At 35.9% G+C, this 22236-nt stretch overlaps 1 protein-coding gene across 9 annotated transcripts in view; it reads left to right on the top strand.

Moving 5' to 3' along the window:
• IL1RAP (interleukin 1 receptor accessory protein) overlaps nt 1-22236 on the top strand; it is a 147456-nt gene that overhangs the window by 109619 nt on the left and 15601 nt on the right. For all 9 annotated transcript variants that reach the window (XR_010111709.1, XR_010111710.1, XM_008978661.4 and 6 more), the window contains 4 exons: nt 2774-2900; nt 4800-4948; nt 19651-19800; nt 21104-21247. Coding sequence is in view for 7 of the 9 variants with exons in the window: in XM_008978661.4 (XP_008976909.1) it covers nt 2774-2900; nt 4800-4948; nt 19651-19800; nt 21104-21247 (570 nt within the window). In the remaining 2 variants the exon portion in view is untranslated. The remainder of the gene's footprint in view (nt 1-2773; nt 2901-4799; nt 4949-19650; nt 19801-21103; nt 21248-22236) is intronic.

Consider the following 22236-nt stretch of genomic DNA (forward strand, 5'->3'; position numbering starts at 1 on the left):
GAGTGACTCCATTTTGACTCTGACAGCTTTCACAGAGGTATAAAAGAGCATCTGTTTAAAATGTGCTAAAGATAATAGTCAGTTGTTAATGGGTGAAAGCAACGGAGAGGATGCCATTCAATAAAAAAAAGAGGTGGAAAAAGAGGTATGTAGTTGTTCATGGAAAGCTGACAAACACAGGAACTGTCAAAATGCATCCTCCACTTGACACACCTCTTGTTTCAGGCAGTGCCTGTTTTGTGGTCAGTGGGGAGTATGTAGGATATGTATCAGAGAATGAAAAAAATTAAAAAGTTTATGGAGTGGGTGCAAGACACATACAGCCCTGATGCGTATCTCTGGGCCCTATCTAAAGGGTCCCTGAAGTCTTCAGCTCACTTTCCTTAAGCCATAAGTACAACTTGTCGGACATGCACGCAGTTGCCAGGCGGGTCAGGTGGCAGTAACTTGAGGGTGATGTTTCCGAGGGTGCTCCCTACCCACACTGCAGCGGGGTCCTCAAGTGCTCGCTGTGCATTTTTGCAGCTGGCGACTTGAACTGGGTTGTGCACAAGCACCATCAGTTTGCCAATAAGTTTAACCTGGATGTGGAACATAGATGTGGACCTCTTTGCCATCCAGTGTTTGGGTGAGCACCGGAGGCATAAAGCTTTATAGACCTTAAAACACTGACCATTATAGGCAATCTTAGGGTGCATTTTGTGCATCCTTCTTATTATTTCTATTTGGTTCCTCTTGCCAATAAGCATCAGAAAAATTGTATGGAGTCCTCTTTGGGGTAGGGATGCTAAGTCTTCATGCAGAAAAGCTGCATGGTTTCTGCAGAGCACAATTGGCTAGAAAGGCTGTAACATTAAATGTTTATCTAGAATTAACATGAGTAGGAGTAAAAGTGGCTGTGGCATCAGGGCAGGCAGCAAAGCATTCTGGAGCGAGGGGGCCAGGGTGGCTGGGGAAGAGGCGGATGAAAAAAAATAAATCAATTAAAAGAGTTCAGGGACTTAACAAAATGAGATTTGACCTGTGCCAAAACTATTTTGAGAATTTTAAATATGACATTTTTCCTGGTATGAATAAATTTATAGCAACAAACAATAATAAAGATACAATTGATCTTGTATGTTATGCATGTTGACATAGAAATTTGATTTTACTCTAAAAAAGATAATAGTGATCAACATAGATGGAGAACAATGCCAAAAAAAATCAAGATAAGTTTGAAAATATGACTTGCTTTGTGAAACACAGAGAACATGGTAAGAGGCTGAATTTCCTAGAATTAGGTATGGCTTTATATAGTCATATGAATACTCTTCCTGCTGTCAGGGTAAACCCTTATTAATAACATAAATATATTTGTCTACCTGTCAAACTATGCTGACAGAAGGATTGTTGAATCCATGTTCCCTTTATCTTTCTTCGTGACATACAGATGTGGAAAACTGGAGGGAAAAGACTTAAGGACGTTGCAATGGGAGGGTAGATAGAGTATGGCCACTCAGTCAGATAAGCCTAAGTTCAAATTAGGGTGACGATATAATTTATCATCTAAACCAGGACGCTTTCTGCGAGTAAACATAGCCACTACCTATTAATATAGGTAACCAGGAAAGCAGGCATAAAACAGAACTGTTTTGGGCAAACTGGGATGGAAGGTCAGTCTAGGTCAAATCCTGGCCCTTCACTTATTACCGATTTAACTTAGGAATATCATTTAGCATCCTTAAGCTTCACCTTTTACATTTGGGAAACATAGATTTTAAAAAATACCTTATGGTGCTTTTGTAAGATTAAATAAGACCATTAATAAATATAAATATTTAGCATAATAACTTGTACAAAGTTCTTAGTAAGTATGTTGCTACTGCTGCTGTTACTACTGTTTTCTGCCTAGGGATCTCCCTAACCTCATGTTCCATCTCAGAGGGATAGCGTAGAGTTTTCTATTTTTAAGTTATCTTAAAATTTATTGAATGCACCCTGATAGCTGGAGCATTTCAAGGTGGGCCTCCTCAGCCAGATCTCTCTGTGATGGTATTTCCCCATCTTTCCTGGCCAAGGACTGAAGATATGGAGAACCTGTCCTCAGTCACCCTTCTTGAGGAAAATAACAAAGGAGAAGAGCAGTCTATGGAGGTCTAGGGCTAGAAAGGATATTGTCAGAGACTTTTTTTTTTTTTTTGGAGATGGAGTCTCACTCTGTTGCCCAGGCTGGAGTGCAGTGGCACAGTCTTGGCTCACTGCAACCTCCACCTCCTGAGTTCAAGCAATTCTCCTACCTCAGCCCCCCAAGTAGCTGGGATTACAGGTGGTGCCACCATGCCCGGCTAATTTTTGTATTTTTAGTAGAGACGGGGTTTCACCATGTTGGCCAGGCTGGTCTTGAACTCCTCACCCTAAGTGATCCACCTGCCTCGGCCTCCCAAAGTGCTGGGATTACAGGTGTGAGCCACTATGCCTAGCCTTGTCAGAGACTTTTTAAACAAATATCATCATTTTAGAATTTATTTAGATTACATTAAAAATGGTCACTCTGGTAATTTTATACAAAGTTGATGGCCTTCTTTATTTGGTTTTGCTTGTTTGTTTTGGAATGAAGTATGGTACATTACCTTATGGGAGTCGACTAGAGAATTACTCATAAGCAGGGTTTCAGGTACACATAACTCGTAGCTTCTGATTGGCCAGAGAGTAGAACCAATATAGCCATATGAAGGATAAACACTAATGGGCTAATTTTGTCTTTGTTTTTTTTTTTTTTTTTTTTTTTCAGGAGAGGAGCTACTCATTCCCTGTACGGTCTATTTTAGTTTTCTGATGGATTCTCGCAATGAGGTTTGGTGGACCATTGATGGAAAAAAACCTGATGACATCACTATTGATGTCACCATTAACGAAAGGTATCATGGGGGCCAGCAAGGGAGTGATTAACCTTTGTTTCTCAACTTAATGATCTCTGATGTGTGTTCTAGTCAATGAAAATAAAAATTCTCATTTTTCCCTATCACTAACAAAAATCGGCAAGATTTTCAAATCTTTGGTGATTGCATCCCAAACCAGGGTTACTGGACTAGCAATGCAAGGAACAGATGCTGCCTGATGACCAGTGGAGAGCTGAATTAGAATGTTCTGAGGCTGAGCATCTTCATCAGATTGTCCAGAGGACATGCACCCTATTGTCTTAAGCCCAGCAAGATTCACACATTTATGATACCCACATGGAAGTAGAGAGAATACATATCTTACATGAATAAAAAGGTCACAATCAAGGGTTGTGGGTATGTGGAAACCTACAGTGTAGTTGTGTTTTTTCCTTTTCTCAATCCTAGTGTCTGGCCCTATGTATTTGTGCCTTAGGTAATTGTGTTTTGTTTTTTTTGCATTGCAGTGAGCATGCATTTTCTCTCTCCTCCTCTTTCTTATCTCATATAACCTATAGTTACATTTATAATTAGTAATTTTTAATATTAACTAAATATGTTTGTGTAATTTAAATTTTATTTTAAAGGTAGATGGGTAGTAATATAACTCACTTTTAAAATAAAATAACATTTTATTCCTAAATAAACCTGATTTTTTAAAGCGTTGGCAAAGTGGAAAGTGTGAGTCCTTGAAGACAGAAGCTTCCACTGCAAATGAAGCATACCATTACCGAACAGCAGTTGGCTCACTGCACCAATTAAAAATTTGCAGCTGGTCAGCTATACGACAAAGTAATGTGGCTGGAGGCTCACAGGGAGAATTATTGATCTTTTTTAGGAATTTTTAACACTTTGTAGCCCATCCTTATAATAATAATGAATAAATAACAAGGAAAGTCATGTTGTTCCACCTTGCTGCTGTTGAAACGTACTCAGAGTTCACAGGATAGCAGTGGCATTAAGCTTAAGTGAAACCAATCAGAGCCCTTAACCAAATTCTCATACCTGACAGTAAGCCTAGTTAAAAAGAGAACCTAGATGGCAGTCAGCTGTAGCAGAGAGATTTTTCTCTGCGATAAGTAAAGGAGTTCAAAGGGATTTTAAATTCTGATCTTGGACCCAAAACACTTGATCTCTGATTCACTGAGAGTTGGATATATTTATTTTTACAAAGTTTACTTGTTCATAACAGCTTCCTCTTTTTATACGTTAGGATTTAACCGTGAGATTTCAGATTTCTGACCACAGTATTCTAGCTGTGTTCAGAATCCATGCTTTGGGAATCACTGAAATGCATCAGCTATTCCTATGGGATAACAATAATACCTACATGAATATTTATTAAGCATTATTCTAATATTCATGCCTTAGCATATTCAGTCCTCAGAATTCCTGAATAAATTAATACAGTTAATGCACTGTGTGGGCATTATGACTTCCCTCTTTTCCAAAAGAGGAACCTAAGACCTGGAAAGATTAGTTATCTCACCCAAAGTATATAGCCAGGAATTGACAAATCCTGGATAAAAACCCGAAAGGACCTGGCCCCAGAAGCTTCTCTCTAAACTGATACAGCATTCTGGCTCAGAAGTTTAAGCAAAAGAGACATTTTGTTTTGAAGAGAGATCTATAAAAAGAAGCCAGTATTGGGATTTGGTCTAGACAATGGGATAGTGTGTAGTGTAGATGGTATAGTATAGTGTTAGAATCTTACCATTAATACTTTGTAGTCACTGCATTATAGGTAGCTCAGCTTATCAACCTTCCTCGCCCTCACCTGTAGTGGGGGTCTGTGGTTGCTTACTTGTCTGATTCCTACACAGTCCATAGCTCTTGAGTCACTCTCAAATGCTTTGATTTTCTTCTCTCTATTTCTAGTATAAGTCATAGTAGAACAGAAGATGAAACAAGAACTCAGATTTTGAGCATCAAGAAAGTTACCTCTGAGGATCTCAAGCGCAGCTATGTCTGTCATGCTAGAAGTGCCAAAGGCGAAGTTGCCAAAGCAGCCAAGGTGAAGCAGAAAGGTAATAGATGCGGTAATGATGAATCTCTCAGCTCCAAATTAACATTGTGGTGAATAAGGACAAAAGGAGAGATTGAGAAAGAGAGCTCCAGCACCTAGCCCGACGGCATCTAACCCACAGTAATGAATCAAACTTAAATGAAAAATATGAAAGTTTTCATCTATGTAAGATACTCAAAATATTGTTTCTGATATTGTTAGTACCGTAATGCCCAAATGTAGCTAAAAAAATTGACATGATTACAGTGAGACAAAATTTTGTGTCTGTACAATTATGAAAAATTAAAAACAAAGAAAATATTCAAAGCTACCAAAGATAGAAAAAACTGGTAGAGCCACATATTGTTGGTGAATTATTAAGACCCTTTTAAAAATCATTCATGGTAGAGTTCAAGAGTCATAAAAAAAGATTGCATCATCTGACCTAAGACTTTCGGAATTTTTCCTGAACAAATAACAGAAAGGGAATTATATATCTTTTAATATTATTAGAAGCATTATCTGTAGTTGTAAAACATTATTAATAGCAGCCATCCAATTGTATGCAACTAATTAAGGTATTAAATGTTTATTTTCCAAAAATGCATAATTAGAATATTATTTTAAACACTATGTATCAGTATTTAAGCAGGTTTATAATATACCAGCAGCCACAATTGCTAAAATGAAAATCATTTAAATTATGATTTTAAATGATATAAACATGATTTCTATGTTGATAGTACTATATTATTCTACAATAAATGGAAATTATAAAGCCTTCTTGTCAGAAGTGCTGCTCCTAAAACAGACTGTGTCCAAAACTTTCTTTGTGTCTCTCACCTAACACAGAATCCCAGAAAATCCCTTCAAGGATGTTTTCAATGGTCTTGAGAAAAGTAATGATGAGTTATCACACATGAAATCAGGTCCTTCAGAATCCTCCTGGCTCCTAGTCTATAAAGTGTGTAATATTTCTTCAAAAGTGAATAAAATAGCACATAATTGTTACATTTTACAGAGACTTAATGCTTTTTTAAAGCTGATGAAAAACAGGATTCACCTCAAACTTTCATTACAACTTTAAAACTAAATAGCAAAGGCCTGAAATGTATATGCCGCGTATGAAGTACTAGTGAATCAATTCAGGGTAATTCATTGCTTCTGCTCCTCAGAAGCCAGTGTGAAAAGGAAAGACTGAAGTACATGATGTAAGGCAGTTTCCCAAATTGCGTTCTCGGGAACACTACTAAGAATCAGTATTGTCCTGCAATGCATTATTGTACTCTAGAATCAGAGCACCTGTGTTGAAATTCTGGTTTCTGCACATCCTAACTGTGAAAAGTAAATCTCTCTGAGCCTTAATTTCCTTATATTTAAAGTAGACACAATAATACCACTACCTTATAAGGTTGTTTTAAGGTGCTCAGCACAGTTATTGGCATATATACCTATATATGAAATGCTCAATAAATATGAACTCATTATTTCCTTCAGATTTTCATAGGTGTTATTTGACAAAGGCTTTTATCGTCAAATAAGTATCATTTATGTCGGGATTTTAAAAAAATCAATCAAGTTACTTTAGTTAGGACCCATTCAAGTATTTAATATGTGAACATTTGATGGGAATATCTGCGGGAAGTTGGATTATAGTGGCAGGATGTTTTCATATGTATTTGACTCCAGATTTCTTAAGTATGGAGCTTTCTGTGGGGATCATCTTCTGAGGGATGTATCCTGGGGAATAATTATGGAAGGTGACATAAATTAATAACTTATTGTCAAGTGAATAGGATCAAAACAATCAAAGCAATGTGTAATGTAGGAGTGAAGCACAAGTTTGCCTCCCACAGTGACCGAAGTAGCTCCCCTTTTACAGAAGCCCCTGCTCTAAATGGTGTAATAAGGACAGTGTCAGGAATGTGAAGTGACAGGTGGATCCTCTAGACTAGATGGTCTGTGCTGAAAGCTGATATAAAATCACCGTTTGGTCACACCTGTGTATTTCCAGTGGTACCAGAGGAGTTGTGGTTTTCTTCACTTGGCTTCTATTCTGGGCCAGCTAATGCTGAAATTCAGAGGTTATATCTGAGTTCACATTCACACATTACATGTATGGGACTACTCTAAATTTATTAGCAAAGCATTATATGAACTTCCTCAGAAGGACATCAAGAAAAGACTAAGGCCTGGAATGAGAGGAAGACACTGGTGTAGGTCTTATTGACAGCAAAATTTCATTATAGTCAGTTAAAGCTAAGTATTAAAGCGGAGGCAGTCGTTTTATTTATATTTTATGTATTTATTTTTATTTATTTTTTATTTTTGAGACACAGTTTTACTCTTGTCACCTAGGCTGAAGTGCAGTGGCATGATCTCGGCTCACTGCAACCACTGCATCCTGGGTTCAAGTGATTCTCCTGCCTCAGCCTCCCAAGTAGCTGGGACTACACAGGCATGTGCCACCACGCCTGGCTAATTTTTGTATTTTTGCTAGAGACAGGATTTCACCATGTTGGCCAGGCTGGTCTCAAACTCCTGACCTCAGGTGATCCTCCTGCCTCAGCCTCCCAAAGTGCTGGGATTACAGGTGTGAGCCACCACGCCCAGCCCGTTGTTTTATAATAACAGCATGAAAAGGACTAAGGCAAGGTATCTGTTTAACTTTGTGAGAAACTGCCAAACCTATTTCCAAAGAGATTGTACCATTTTACCTGTCCTCTAGCAATGTTCACAAATTCCAGGCACTCTATTTCCTCACCAATTTTTGGAGCTGTCAAACTTTCAAATTTTAGCCATACTGATGGATGCATAGTTTTATTACATTGTGCTTTAAATTTGCATTTATTGGATACTAATGATGTTGGACAATTTTTCATAGCCTTATTTGTCATTAGCTAATATATCTTTTTGTAAAGTATCTGTTAAAATGTTTAGCTCATTTTTGTTACTGGTCATTTGTTTTTAAATTTAATGTATGTTAGGATATAGACACAGACGCATATATATCTCAAATAAAAGTCCTGTGTCAGATATATGAATTGTTAATATTATCACCCAGTTTGTGAATTCATTTTCTTTTAAACAGAATCTTTAAAACTTTGATGGCATTTATTGTATCAGTTTCTTCTATGCTTAGTGGTTTCTAAATTCGATATTAGCAATCTTTGCCTAAAGTTAGAAAGGTATTCAGGTTAGAAAGGTATCCTTCTGTGTTTTCTTCTGGAAGACTGGTAGATTTTTCTTTTAGAGTTAGGCCTATGATCCATTTTTTTAATACTCTGAGGTACTGGGTTAATGTTTAGTGTTTTGTTTTTCCACATAGATAACCAGTTGTTCTCATATCATATTGAAAAATCTTTCCTTTGTTTGTTGAATTGTTCAGAAAAGAGCCCAAAAAATTAATTCTATGAATATAGATCTATTTCTGCATTCCCTGCTCTGTTCATCTGTTTATCTATCTTTAGTCCAATGCCACTTTATCCTGGTTAACATAGTTTTAAAATTTAAAGTAAGTCATGAAATCAGATACTACATGTCTTCCCCCTTTTTTCTTTTTGAAGATTGATTCAACTATTTTAGGAACCATGTATTTTTTTTGTATAGATCGTAGTATCAGTTTGTCCTTTTCTACATAAAGGCCTGCTGATATTTTGATTGTATTTAATTTATAAATCAGTCTGGGGAAAATTGAAATCTTAACAATACTGTATTTTCCAATCCATGGATATAATATATCTCTCCATTTATTTAGATCTTAACTTTTTTCAGCATTTTTTCCTTTAGATTTGAGTGTACAGGCCTTGCATACATATTGTTAAATGTATGCCTAAATATTTTGTTTTTGATGCTATTGTAATAGTACTTTTATTTAAATTTATTTTTGAGACAGAGTCTCACTGTCACTTAGGCTGCAGTGCAGTGGCGTGATCTCGGCTCACTGCAATCTCCACCTCCCGAGTTCAAGCAATTCTCCTGCCTCAGCCTCCAGAGTAGCTGCGATTACAGGTCCCCACTACCATACCCGGCTAATTTTTATAGTTTTAGTAGAGATGGGGTTTCTCCATGTTGGCCAGGCTTGTCTCAAACTCCTGACCTCAGATGATCCACCCTCCTCAGCCTCCCTCCCAAAGTGCTGGGATTATAGTCGTGAGCCACCACGCCCGGCCTGTAATAGTACTTTTTAAATTTTCATTTTCCAGTTGTTCATTGAAAATGCAATTAATTGATTTGTATATATTGATCTTGACCTTTTGAACTTTAGGGTGGGGTTTGTTTGTTTAGTTTCTTAGGATTTTCCATATGCTTGATTGTGTCACCCATCATCAAACAGATTTTTACTTCTTCCTTTCTAAATTTCATAACTTTAATAACTTTTTACTGTCCGTTTCACTCTTTTGGACCTCCAGTACAATGTTCTGTAGAAGTTTTGAGAGCAGCCATCTTTGCATTGTTTCCAAATTTAGAGGGCAATAATTCAGGTTTTTATATACAGGATTTTTTTGTAGATGACCTTTATTTTCATGAGCAATTTTTTCATTTTCAGTTTGCCGAGAATTTTTTTGTGTGAGTATGTTGAGTTTTGTTGAATACTTGACTGGATCTATTGAGAGAATTATATGTTTTTATTTTTAATCTGTCAGTGTGATGATTTATACTTACTGATTTTGAAATGTTCATCCAATTTTGCATGTCCAGAATAAACCCTCATATTGTCATGATTTATTGTCCTTTTTATATATTACTGGATTTGATTTACTAATATTTTGTCACAGATTTTTGTTCATGTTAAGAATTTTTTTTTTTTTGAGACAGAGTTTCCCTCTTGTTGCCCAGGCTGGAGTACAGTGGCACGATCTCAGCTCACTGCAACCTCCACCTCCTGGGTTCAAATGATTCTCCTGCCTCAGCCTCCTGAGTAGCTGGGATTAGAGGCACCCGCCACCATACCAGCGAATTTTTTTTTCTTTTCAGTAGAGATGGGGTTTCACCAAATTTTGTTCATATCTTTGTTCATGAAGGATATTGGTTTGTAGTATTCTTTTCTTGTAATGCTGTGACTAATGTGAGGGTTATGCTGGTCTCATTACATGAGCTGGGTAATGTTCCCTCTTTTGTGATTATGTGAAAGCCTATGGGTAAAACTGGTATTATTTCTTGCTCAAAAGAATTACTCATATAACTATCTGGGCCTGTTTTTTTCTTTTTCTTTTTTTCTTTTTTTTTGAGACGGAGTCTCGCTCTTTCGCCCAGGCCGGAGTGCGGTGGTGCGATCTCGGCTCACTGCAAGCTCCGCCTTCCAGGTTCACGCCATTCTCCTGCCTCAGCCTCCCGAGTAGCTGTGACTACAGGCGCCCGCCTCCAGGGCCGGCTAATTTTTTGTATTTTTAGTAGAGACGGGGTTTCACTGTGTTAACCAGGATGGTCTCGATCTCCTGACCTCATGATCCGCCCGCCTAGGCCTCCCAAAGTGCTGGGATTACAGGCGTGAGCCACCGTGCCCGGCCGTTGTTTTCTTTTTGGGAAAGCTTTTAATTATGAATTCAGTGTCCTTTTTAGTTATTGAGATTTTCTGTTTCTTGTTGTGGCAGTTTTGGCTTTCAAGGCATTTTTTTCCATTTCATCTAAGTTGTCACATTATTGGCATACTTTTCTTTAGATTATTTCCTATTATCCTTTTAATGTCTGCAGGATTTTTAGTGATGTTCCACTGTCACTCCTGATATTAGTAATTGGTGTTTTGCCTTTTTTTGTCCTTCATCAGTCAAGATAAGGGTTTCTCAATTTTGCTAATTTTTTCAATGAACATATTTTTATTGATTTTTCTCTGTTGTTTATATATTTTATTTACTTTATTCATATACTTATTTTCCTCTTTTTGCATACTTTGCACTTCATTTTCTTTTTGTCAGTCATCCTAAAATATAAGCTGTATCACTGATTTTTAAGTAATTCTTCTTTTCCAATATAAGTATTCTGAGCTATGTGTTTTCCTCATAGGATTACTTTAACTAAATCCAACAAATGTTGAAATGTCGAGTTTTTGTTATTATTAAGTTCAAAATACTTTCTAATTTCTGTCTTCATTTCTTTTTGACCGAAGGGTTATTTCAGCGTGTGTTATTTAATTCAAACACGCTTGGAATTTTCCAGATCGTTTTACTACATTATATATGAAAATTCATTTGAATTTTAGAGTTGACTTTATGTTCACTCTTGATAGTTATTTGTAACATTTCATATTGTCATTTAAGTTTAGCTAATGTAAAAAATTAGAAAAAAAGTCTGGGAGCAGGTATCTCCAACTTAGAACTACCTGAGAGAACTACATTACGGAGTGGAGAAACATAGGTTTTTGTTCTAGATAGACCTGGGTTCAAGTTCCGGACTCAGTGCTGGCTGTGTATATGAACTAGTACAAGCCTTCCTTTTCTTATCCTTCAGGTTCAATTTCCAGGGTATCTGTGAAAACCGAGGGAATGGGGAATGAGAGCTTTGCCACAGTGCTGCACACTTGATTCTAATTTCTAATCTTTTATTTAATTCTGATGTGTCCAAAGAACATACTTTGCATGATTTTATTCTTTTTAAGCTTATTGGTACTTAAAAAAAAAAGTATTTGCAGACTGCCTATCTTGGTAAATGTTTGATATGCATTTGAAAAAGACATATATTTTGTAGTTTCGAGTGTGGTGTCCAGTAAATGTCAACTAAGAAAATTGGTGTCAGTGTTGTTCATGTCTTCAATATCCTTCTGATTTTTCCAATATACTTTGTTATTCAGTTATTAAAAGAGAGAATGGTGTTGAAATCTTTACATATAATATGGATTTTTCCAATTCTCTCTTCAGTTCTGCCAGTATTTGTCTCATGTATTTTGGAACTGTGATATTTAATACATGCTTATTTAGGATTGACATGTCTTTTTCATGAATTGACTCTTAAATTGTGAAATGTCTATTTTTTTTCTGTTAATACTCTGTGTCTAATATGAATGTAGCCATTCCAGCTTTCTTTTTTTTTTATTTTTTTAATTTATTTATTTTTTTTGGTAGAGGGACGGAGTCTTGCTCTGTCACCCAGGCTGGAGTGCAGTGGTGCGATCTCGGCTCACTACAAGCTTTCTTATAATTAGTATATGTTTTTTCCATTATTTTATTTTACCTATCAGCATCTTTATGCTTTTATACTTATACTTTATACTTAATGTATGTATCTTATTTACAGCATATTATTGGGTATTGGATCCAATCTGATCATTTCTGCCGTTTAACTTGAATGTTTAATCCATTTTTCTTTAATTATTAATATGACTGCCTTTAAGTTTATCATCTTGCTATTTGTTGTCCACCTGTCTTTATTTTTATCTCCTCTAGACTAATTGGTATTTTCATTGTATTTTATTTTATCACTTTTTTGAGCTTTTGGCTCTTCCTTTTTGTTTGGGGCTTGTTTTGTTTCCTTTAGAGTTTATAATATTTTTCCTAAACTTATCAGTTTATCTTGAATTAATCACTTTACATATTTTATGAGAAACTTACTATGGCGTATTTCCATTTCTTCCCTCCCATCCTTTGTGTTGTGCTATAATACATTTTGGTTTTGCATGAATTACAGTGTATTGCCATGTATTGTGAAAGTTTGGCTTTAAATAACTGTCTTCTATTAAGTTAAGAACCGATCTTTTTTTAAATTTATTTGCTTATTTTTTATTTCTGACACTATCCATTCTTGGTAACATTTTAATCTGAAGAACTATTTAATGTTTCTGGTACATCTGCTGGTGACAAATTCTCTCAGCTTTGTTTTAATCTGAAAATGTCCTATTTCATTTTAATTTTTATATTTCAAAACTTTACTAAGAAAGTTTTCAAATATATGGAAGATTTTAAGGAATTACACAGTGAGCAGTAATACAGCCTACCTAGATCCTACCAGTAACATTTGGTTATCTTTGCTTTATCACATGTCTATTCATTCTTCTGCCAGTACATCAATCCATCTTATTTTCTGATACATTTCAAAGTAGATGCAGACATCAGTAAACATTTAAGCTCCTTATCATTATCAGTGTTTTAATATTTATTTGTAGGTTTCTTTTCTGGGTAAAACCTGCATAAAGTAACAAATTACATAATTCAAGTGTACCATTTGATAATTTTTGAGAAATGCATATATATGCATTACCTAATATCCTATTAAGATATAGAATATTACCATCACCAGAAAGTAACATTCTTCCCCTTATCAGTCAATCCTTTCTACCCCCACCTTCCCCACCTCCCCAAACAATACAACTGTTTTTATTTCTTTTTTAGAATAGTTTTTTTTTTATATTCTAGAACTCTGTGTATGTGGACCCATACAGAATGCACTACTGTATAACTGTACCTTCACTCAGCAAATGTTCTTGATATTCACCCATGCTGTTGTGTGTATCAGGCATTTGCTCCTTTTGTTTGCCATGGAGTGGTTTTGTTTTGTTTTTGTTTTGTTTAAGAATGCAGAATGATTTGTTTATTCATTCTCTGGGTGGTGAACATTTGGGTTGTTATCAGTTTTGGGGTCTTTTGAATAAAGCTTCTGTGAACTTTCTTATCCAAGTTTCTTAATGGACTACCGCTTTTACTTCTCTGAGATGAATACCTATGAGTGGAATTACTGACTTAGTTTTATCAGAAACTGTCAGACTTTTTTTTTCCCCAAGTGGCTCTATCATTCTATATTCCACCGTCAACATATTTACATCTTAAGGATTTGGTGTTGTCAGCCTTCTTCATTTTAGCAATTATAGGTGAGTGTATGGTGGTATCTTACTGTAGTTTAATTCTTCATTTCCCTGATGTCTCAAAATACTGAGCACTTACACCTCATGTGCTTATTGGCCATGTGTATGTCTTTTGTGATGTGACTGTTCAAACATTTTGTTCATTTTATAAATAGTTTGTATTTTATTATTGAATCTTAGCAGTTCTTCATCTGTCCTGGATACCAGTCCTTTGTCAGACACATGTTTTGCAAATACTTTTCCCCAGTCTGTTGCATGACAATTTGTTTTTTCATGATGTATTTTAATGAGCAGAGGTTCTCATTTTCTATGAGATGTAATTTATTAACTTCTTCTTTAATGATTATTAATTTCTGTCTTCTAAGAAAGCTTTGCTTACCCATAGTCAGGAAGGTTCACCTTTGTTTAGGCCTATAGTCCATCTCTTTTCTTTTTTTCATGAATAGTGTGTAGTAGAAATTGAAGTTCAGTTTTCCTTTCATACCGATATCCAGTTGTTCCAGCACAATTAATTGGAAAGATTTTTACTTTCTCATTATGTTTCTCTGGTGCCTTTGTCAATATTTTCACAGGATATGTTGAAAGTGTATCTATTTCTTTTCTTTCAGCCCTTTAAGGTATTCCATTGTCTCCTGGCTAATATTATTTAAAATGCAAACGGGGCAGTTTTTGTTGCTGCTGTTGTTCTTGTTTATTTTTGTGCCCTTTATGTATTTGTTATATGTTTTTCTTTGGCAGATTTTAAGATCACCTTTTCTTTATTGATTTTGAAAATCAAATTATGATGGCCTGTGGTGTCCTTTGTGTGTGTGTGTTTCTTACTTAGAGTTTATTAAACTTCTCAGTTCTATGTGTTTATATTTTTCCTTTACTGTGAACAATTTTCAGCCATTTTCTCTTCAAATATGTCTAGCTTTCCCCCTCACTCTTTCTCTTCTTTTAGTACTCCAGTTGAAATTAGGATAGACCACTGCTATCCAATTAGTAGTGCCCCACAGGTCACTGATCTTCTCGTTATTTTTATTTCTTCCTTTTTCATCCTTTTCCCTGCTCTGTGTTTGTGTAGTTTCCAATGTATGCTGGCCATTTTCTTTGTGATGTCTAATCGATAGCATTTTCTTTATTTCAGAATTGTATTTTTTAGCTTTTGAATTTCTGTATCTTCATTGAAAGGTCCCTATTGATATTTTCTATTTGCTGTTCACAATGTTCATGGTTTTAAAAAAATTGAACAAATACACATAGAATACTCATTTTTAGGTGTTTATCTGATAATTCCACCACTTTTGTCAATTTTTGTTCTGTTTTGATTAGCTATCTTTTTATTAGCTAATATAGACTTTTTTGCTTTTTTATATAGCTTTTTAAAAATTATATGCTGGATGTTATGGATGTTACAATTTTGAGTTCTGAATTTTGTAAGACAGTGTTAAATTTTGTTTTAGCGGGTAATTAAATTACTTGCATAACTGCTTGCTTTTAAAAAAGCATCTTATCTTTGTTAAAGCAGGTCTAAAATAGCCTTTTCTGTAAGGTTAGATTGGACCTACTTCTAAAGCATGTCATACCTAAAGTGTCTAATTAATATTGGGGAGCTAAACACAGTCTCTTCACTCTGAGTGGCCTATACCCAACTGTCTCACAGCCCTTCATGTGCTCCTAGAGTTGATCTGTTCCCAGCTATTCTTTGCCTAACCTTTTAAAGTATTCCCCTAAATATGTGTAGCTTTGTATTTGGCCAAAGACTCGAGATAATCCTGTGCAGATTTCTAGAGTTCCATCTCTAAATAGTTCTCTTCTCTATAAATGCAATCTGACTCAACAGCGGCCTTGAACTCTCATTTCTATCTCTTTAACTCAGTGTGACCACTTTCTCATTTTGGCTTTCCCTTCTCTGTGCCACAGTTTAAAAGGTGCCTTTAATCGAAAAGCCAGAGTGATCGTAGCGTTTACCTTTTTTTTGTCTTTTCTCTCACAGATCACATTCCTGTGTTACCAGTTGTCCAACTTTTTACAAACTGTATTTTAGATATGGAAGGAAGGCTAGTCCAGGACTAGTTACTCCTTTAAGAACAGAAGCTCAAGTCCAAAGTGCACATGTTTTAACACACTATAATAGCCAAATCAGTAACATCTGCGAGTTAATTTAGTCATAGGTCTCTGGTTTATCATAATTTTAATAAAGCATTCCCTTTGTTTACAACTCAGGAGAATGGTCATTACCACAGTTCCAAAAATTATCCATCAGTCCCAACAATTTAGAACGGAGTAGCCATGGGTTCTGTGTCAGGGAACACTTGGAGGTGCAAGCAGCTGGCATTTAGTTGGGATATGCAGTGGATAGCAAGGCTCCAACTGCAATAATAAAGATGATGGAAATCACTCAGATTTCCTAGAGAAACGTGATTGTAGAGCAAGAACTCAAAACAGGGAAAATGCCAAGAGCTAACCAAGGTGGTTACCTGGAAATTTGGGCTTTGAAGCCAGTTATTTACATTGAACTACAAAAGGGATGGAAAAAATACTGATTTAAGGACTAACAACCATCAGGGAGCTAAATCTGGCTACATCCTGAATCAGAATATTAGTAAAATCAATGAGAGAAGTTTAGGAGTCCAATTTGGTCGTATTACATCATGTCTTTCTGATAGGAAATTCTTTTTTTATTTTTATTTTTATTTTTTTGAGACAGAGTTTTGCTCTTGTTGCCAAGGCTGGAGTGCAATGGTGCAATCTCGGCTCACTGCAACCTCCGCCTCCCAGGTTCAAGCGATTCTCCTGCCTCAGCCTCCCGAGTAGCTGGGATTACAGGCATGCGCTACCACACCCGGCTAATTTTGTATTTTTAGTTGAGACAGGGTTTCTCCATGTTGGTCAGGCTGGTCTCAAACTCTCGACCTCAGGTGATCCACCGGTCTTGGCCTCCCAAAGTATTGGGGTTACAGGCGTGACACTGTGCCCGGCCTCTGATAGGAAATTCTTTAGTCTGGCATTGCATCAGAGTGAAATCTTTTTGTCAAAACACCTGAGGGTCCAGCTAGGCAGTCAGCAAATGTAGTCTGAGGGTCACTCTTTCCCTGTAAGCCAGCACTGCTTTATGTCCCTCTTGCATGTGACTTAAGCTATTTAGAAAATCCAGCTAGTAGATTATTTAAGAGTTCGATACGTTAAGTAGCATTAATGACTCCTTGTTATCAAGATTGCTCTACAAAATACAATCTGTAAATATGACAAATGACTGTATGACACAAAACAGAATTAAAATGCCCCATTAGAAATAAAATGGGCAGTAGTAAAACGAATGAGGCAGGGGAAATTTATGAGGGTAATTGATCTCTCGGTCATTAAGCAAGCTCTCTATTGGCATTTAACAAAAATCCATTTCAGGTACGTGCAGCCAGCAACAACCTCCACCCCCATTACAAAATGTTCATCCAGAGAGAGCCAAAATAACTGAGCAAATAATGAAAATAACAGTGGAAATTACCCTATTGTACTGTTAACATAACGTACTCAGAAATACCAAGGACACAGTGATTTTCATGCCAGCTATCCAAATAGATCTTAGTTAAACTTTCAGCAACTGCACTAACACAGCTTCTGGAATTTATGATGGAGTTTTCTTATTTTAAGGTGCCATTATTCATGGAAGGAGTACAAGAGTACCTGGTAATAATTTTGCACTGCTAAGTCCCAGGCTATACCTGTGGCAGGATTAATATCCCCAGTTTAGGATAATAAAATCAAAACTCTATGATTCGCCCTTTAATAAGAGAACCTCAGGTTCAGCTCCAGGCTGCTTACCATTTTCTGCTTTGAATAGATGCCTTTTTAAAAAGTGATTTCCTGGATGTGAAGCTGATCTGCCTGCAACATCTGTCACCCCATTGATCACCAGAGTAGATTCAGCTTATCTGGCTGGCTAAGCGGGTGTCCCCTTCCTCCCTCACTGCTTCACGTGACTCCTTCCCAAAGCTGCGCACTCAGTGGAAGAGGACGACCATCTGCAATAGAGGGGGACCAGTCTTTTGTCAAGGGTATAGGAGTAGCTGTGCTCCCCTGCTAGAACCTCCAAACAAGCTCTCAAGGTTCATAAACGTGATTCTATTTCAACTGTTGTATGATCAATAATTGAGCTTCATCGTGATGGTGTTCAAAGATCCCTGCACTTTGGAGTCAGGGAGCCTCTACAGCAATTCCAGCTTGGAATGAGATTCTTCTAAGCTGTGTCTCAGCAAACATTTAACATCTACAATGTTCTAGGTGCTTACAGAAGCCTTCCCTCACCACCTTATGCAGTACACCGCCCTTGCCCCAGTCCCACCCTTCAATCACCTCTATCACATTACCACGGTTTATTTCTCTTATAGCACTAATCACTATTTAAAATTAACCAGCTGATTTATTTCTTTACATATTTACTGCCCTGAATTAGAATATTAGCCACAAAAGGGCAGAGACCCTTTCCGTCTTATTTACCATTGTATCTCCAGAAGCTTCTGGCAAATGGTAGATGTCAATAGATAATAATCAAATTGACTAATACACAATTTAAGCCACTCCTGCTTCAGACCCAGTAAATATACTGTTCCTCCTTCAAACACTTAAACTTCATTATCACAAGCTAATAAAGCAACTAAATAAAATTGTGAAACATAATTTAGTAATAGACTTCTAAATATCCCAGAAGTGTAAAATCTTATATGTGGAAATGTTCATTGAGATACTAGGCATTCTAGGGATATCATGGAAGAAAAAGACATAATCTCTACCTGAAAGACTGTAAAGGTATAGTTAATGAGAGGGAGAGAAGAAGCTGACCTGTAGACAAATTACAATATAATAAGTAATGCTGTAATCAAATGATAAACAAAGGGAAGAGTAAAAATTTCTACACGGGAGAGCCAGGTTGCAATAAAAATTTTATTCTATAAAAGCTTTTATAAAATAATGATATTCGAGCATAGACTTGGAAACTAAAAAGAGAAAGGACTTCCAGCCAGAAGTCACAGCATGAGAAACGGGCATCATATTAAATCTTCCTGATGTTTTTGATGAAAAAGCAATGGTAAATGAGAAAGGAAGGAAGGTGGTTAGTAATTTGGTTGTGACAGACCTTGATTATAGGGCTAATGAGTTAAGATCTGGTTTTTAAGTACTTGAGAATTACCGCACTCTATTTCCGATACTTCCAAAGAAACTGCAAAGGTGCCTAAAATATAAAAAATAAGTAGATAATGCAGAAATCTGTTCACAATCAGATATTGCAAGTTCACCTCTAGAATATGTACTGAAGAACTGTGAACATGGGAAATAACTTCCAGAACCAAGCATATTCAGCATCTGGTGGATGTCCTTTGCTTTTGCACAGTGAAAATAATGTTTTTGAGGCCTGTTTCCAAGTAGAAAGGAAAGATAATTAAATTCCTTTCATACTACACTAGACAAGAGAATGAAACTATAGTGGAAAGATATTAAGATTTTTACTCAAATGAGCTGCATCAACAATTAAAATACTACCAATACCGTGGACTTCTTCAGGTAGCAATGAGAACTCCATCCCAAGATATGGACCAAGGATGGAATGATAATTTTCAAAAATATTTGTAAGGAGATTTAGGTGTCAAATTGTGACTTGAATTTGATGACCTTCTAAGCCCTTCCTGATGTTATGATTCTGTTTTAATTTATATATTGTCAAAGACTATTCAAATAAAAAACACCTTCTATGCCAGGTGCTGGAAACAAAAAGATAAATATAACACGGTCTAGTATTTTAAAATAGTGCTAAACTCTACAATGTTATCTCTGATTGTTCATACATAGGCAGGTGCATAGCTAAGCTGCTTGGCTTATCCAGCTATTTGCCGGGATGGTGGGTCACTGTGGTTACCACACAGAAATCAATTCTGTTTCTTTGTTGTTCATTCCAGTGCCAGCTCCAAGATACACAGTGGAACTGGCTTGTGGTTTTGGAGCCACAGTCCTGCTAGTGGTGATTCTCATTGTTGTTTACCATGTTTACTGGCTAGAGATGGTCCTATTTTACCGGGCTCATTTTGGAACAGATGAAACCATTTTAGGTAAGTAACAGAAATTTGACATAAACCTCTTCTACTGTCCTCTTTAGAACATATGTTGTAAAAAAAAAAAAAAAAAGAAAGAAAACATGTTGATTTGAAAAACCTAGATTAACTGGAAGATTTAAGCAGATTAACTTTAATTTCAGCCCTTGCTATTAAAAATCTTTCCGAAGATTATTATTCTATTTTCTTGGATTAATTAGTGAGTCGGTCTAAATTAACACTCTCCAAATAGAAATATAATGCGAGCCACTTACCTACTTAAAATTTCCCAGTGACCACATTAGTAAAAGTAAAAAGAAACAAGTAAAAATAACGAATTGACTAAATATATTTATAATACTATTTTTTAGCATGCAATTAATATTAAAAAGTTAATGAGATATTTTAGTGTTTTTTTGGTACTAAAAATGTTCAAAATGTAAAATGTATTCTGCTTTATCCTTATAGCACACCTCAATTCAAACCAGCCACATTTTGAGTGAGCAATAGACTCGTGACTCATGGCTGCTGTATTGGACAGTGCTGATCCACACTCCTTGTACTCAGATAGAGATCTGTGAACCAGCAGCAACATCACGTGTAGCTTATCAGAAGAAGAATCTTGACCTAGCCCCTACTGACTCAGAATCTACATTTAAACCATATTCCCAAGTGATTCATGTGTACGTTAACATCTAAAAAGCACAGCTCTAGTGCAAATTTGCTTAGTGAAAAGAATAGAGCATTTAAACATACAAATTCGTAGGTCCACCCCATAAAGATTTTAATTCAGTAGGCTTATGGAAGAAACACGGAATCGATAGTTTTTAATGAGATGTGATTTTTCTAATTAAGCAACTTTGTGAAAGATTGGTCCATTAAATCTAATTATATTTTTAATTTTAGTTCTTTTCAGATATAAATAATTCAGGCAGTTTCACAAGGTTTTGCTCAATTTGTAATTTTAAGATATTAATGAGTGATAGGCTTGGACAGGAAGTTGAAATTTTCTGTACAGTGTTAATTGCCAGTACCTATGATTTACCTTCTGGCTTTGTTAATTTACAGTTGAATGGGACAAACCTCACTCTTTTTCCACTGTAAAGCAACCTGTAAGATGAGAGTTGAGGATATATCAGATAACATTCAAAATTACATCTTCAAATAGTCGTTTTGCATGGAGACTTGTTTCAAGTAGAAAATCGCACTGGAATCTGTCACATAATGAAAATGTCTAATATGCAGAAGTTAGATTTAAGAAAAATGTAATGGTATTGAGAAACTTTCCTAATTTACATTGTATCTGTGTTCCTTTTGCTAGATGGAAAAGAGTATGATATTTATGTATCCTATGCAAGGAATGCGGAAGAAGAAGAATTTGTATTACTGACCCTCCGTGGAGTTTTGGAGAATGAATTTGGATACAAGCTGTGCATCTTTGACCGAGACAGTCTGCCTGGGGGAAGTAGGTATTTCAGAGGAGTACAAATGATGCTACCTTGAAAGGCAGACAGAATCATTAGTTTTGCATTATGGGAGAGAGTCATGGCACAGCATCTTTGGATATTTAATGTCCGATGCTCTTTGATGTAACAGACTCCTCTAGAAATAAAACTACTTTGGAAATGTATACTATTCAACTCAGTTTATGGTATTAAAATATTTTCCCTTGCAATCTTTCAGAGATGCATGTCAGAAAAGCATGGAGGCACAGTGGATTAGAGCTCTATTAAAGGGCCATAGCTGTAAACATCCTGTTTATTCACATTTAGATTTTTCGGTTTAGGCTAATCTACACTGGTTGGTCTAGAACTGTTTTACAAGACTGAGAATTTTTTTTTTAAAGCAGTTTTATTTTGGTTTTAGAAAGACAGAGGTTTACTTGGTTTTACTAAAACTGAGTGGCTGAAGAGTGTGGGTAGAATTTTTCTTTATGTGATTCACTGATAATAATTACAGTATTTTCCTATGGCATTTGCTCTTTTTTTTCCCCCTCACTTTTCTTTTCAAGCAAAATAGTGCTACTCAAATTCCCCTTTTCCTTGGGTCTGTTTCTTCTTCCTGTCAGCTTATACATTTGAGGGTTACTTTAAAATTTTATAATAGCCAGTGTAACTAGAAGGTTTAAAAAGAAAGGAAATGCCTAAATTCTTGAATGTGTTAAAATAAAAGCACAACTCCTTTTTAGATCCACACAGTAACACACAAAGTAATTTTTCACTGGTGTCTTTTTAATAAATATGTAAGTTACATTCCCAAACCCACTGTTAAACTTTATCCTGTTGAAATGCTTGTAATATATCTAATCATAAGCAAGACAAACCAATTTTACTCCTCTAAAATCCTGTCTACATTCATCATTTAACAGTTTTTTTTAAATATTGCATGGATAATTGAGATAGACTTGAAATTTTATTCTCATTTTGATTTAGTTGGATCAGTTCTTTTATCTTC

This window comes from Pan paniscus, chromosome 2, assembly GCF_029289425.2.
Source record: "Pan paniscus chromosome 2, NHGRI_mPanPan1-v2.0_pri, whole genome shotgun sequence".
Lineage (NCBI taxonomy): Eukaryota > Metazoa > Chordata > Mammalia > Primates > Hominidae > Pan > Pan paniscus.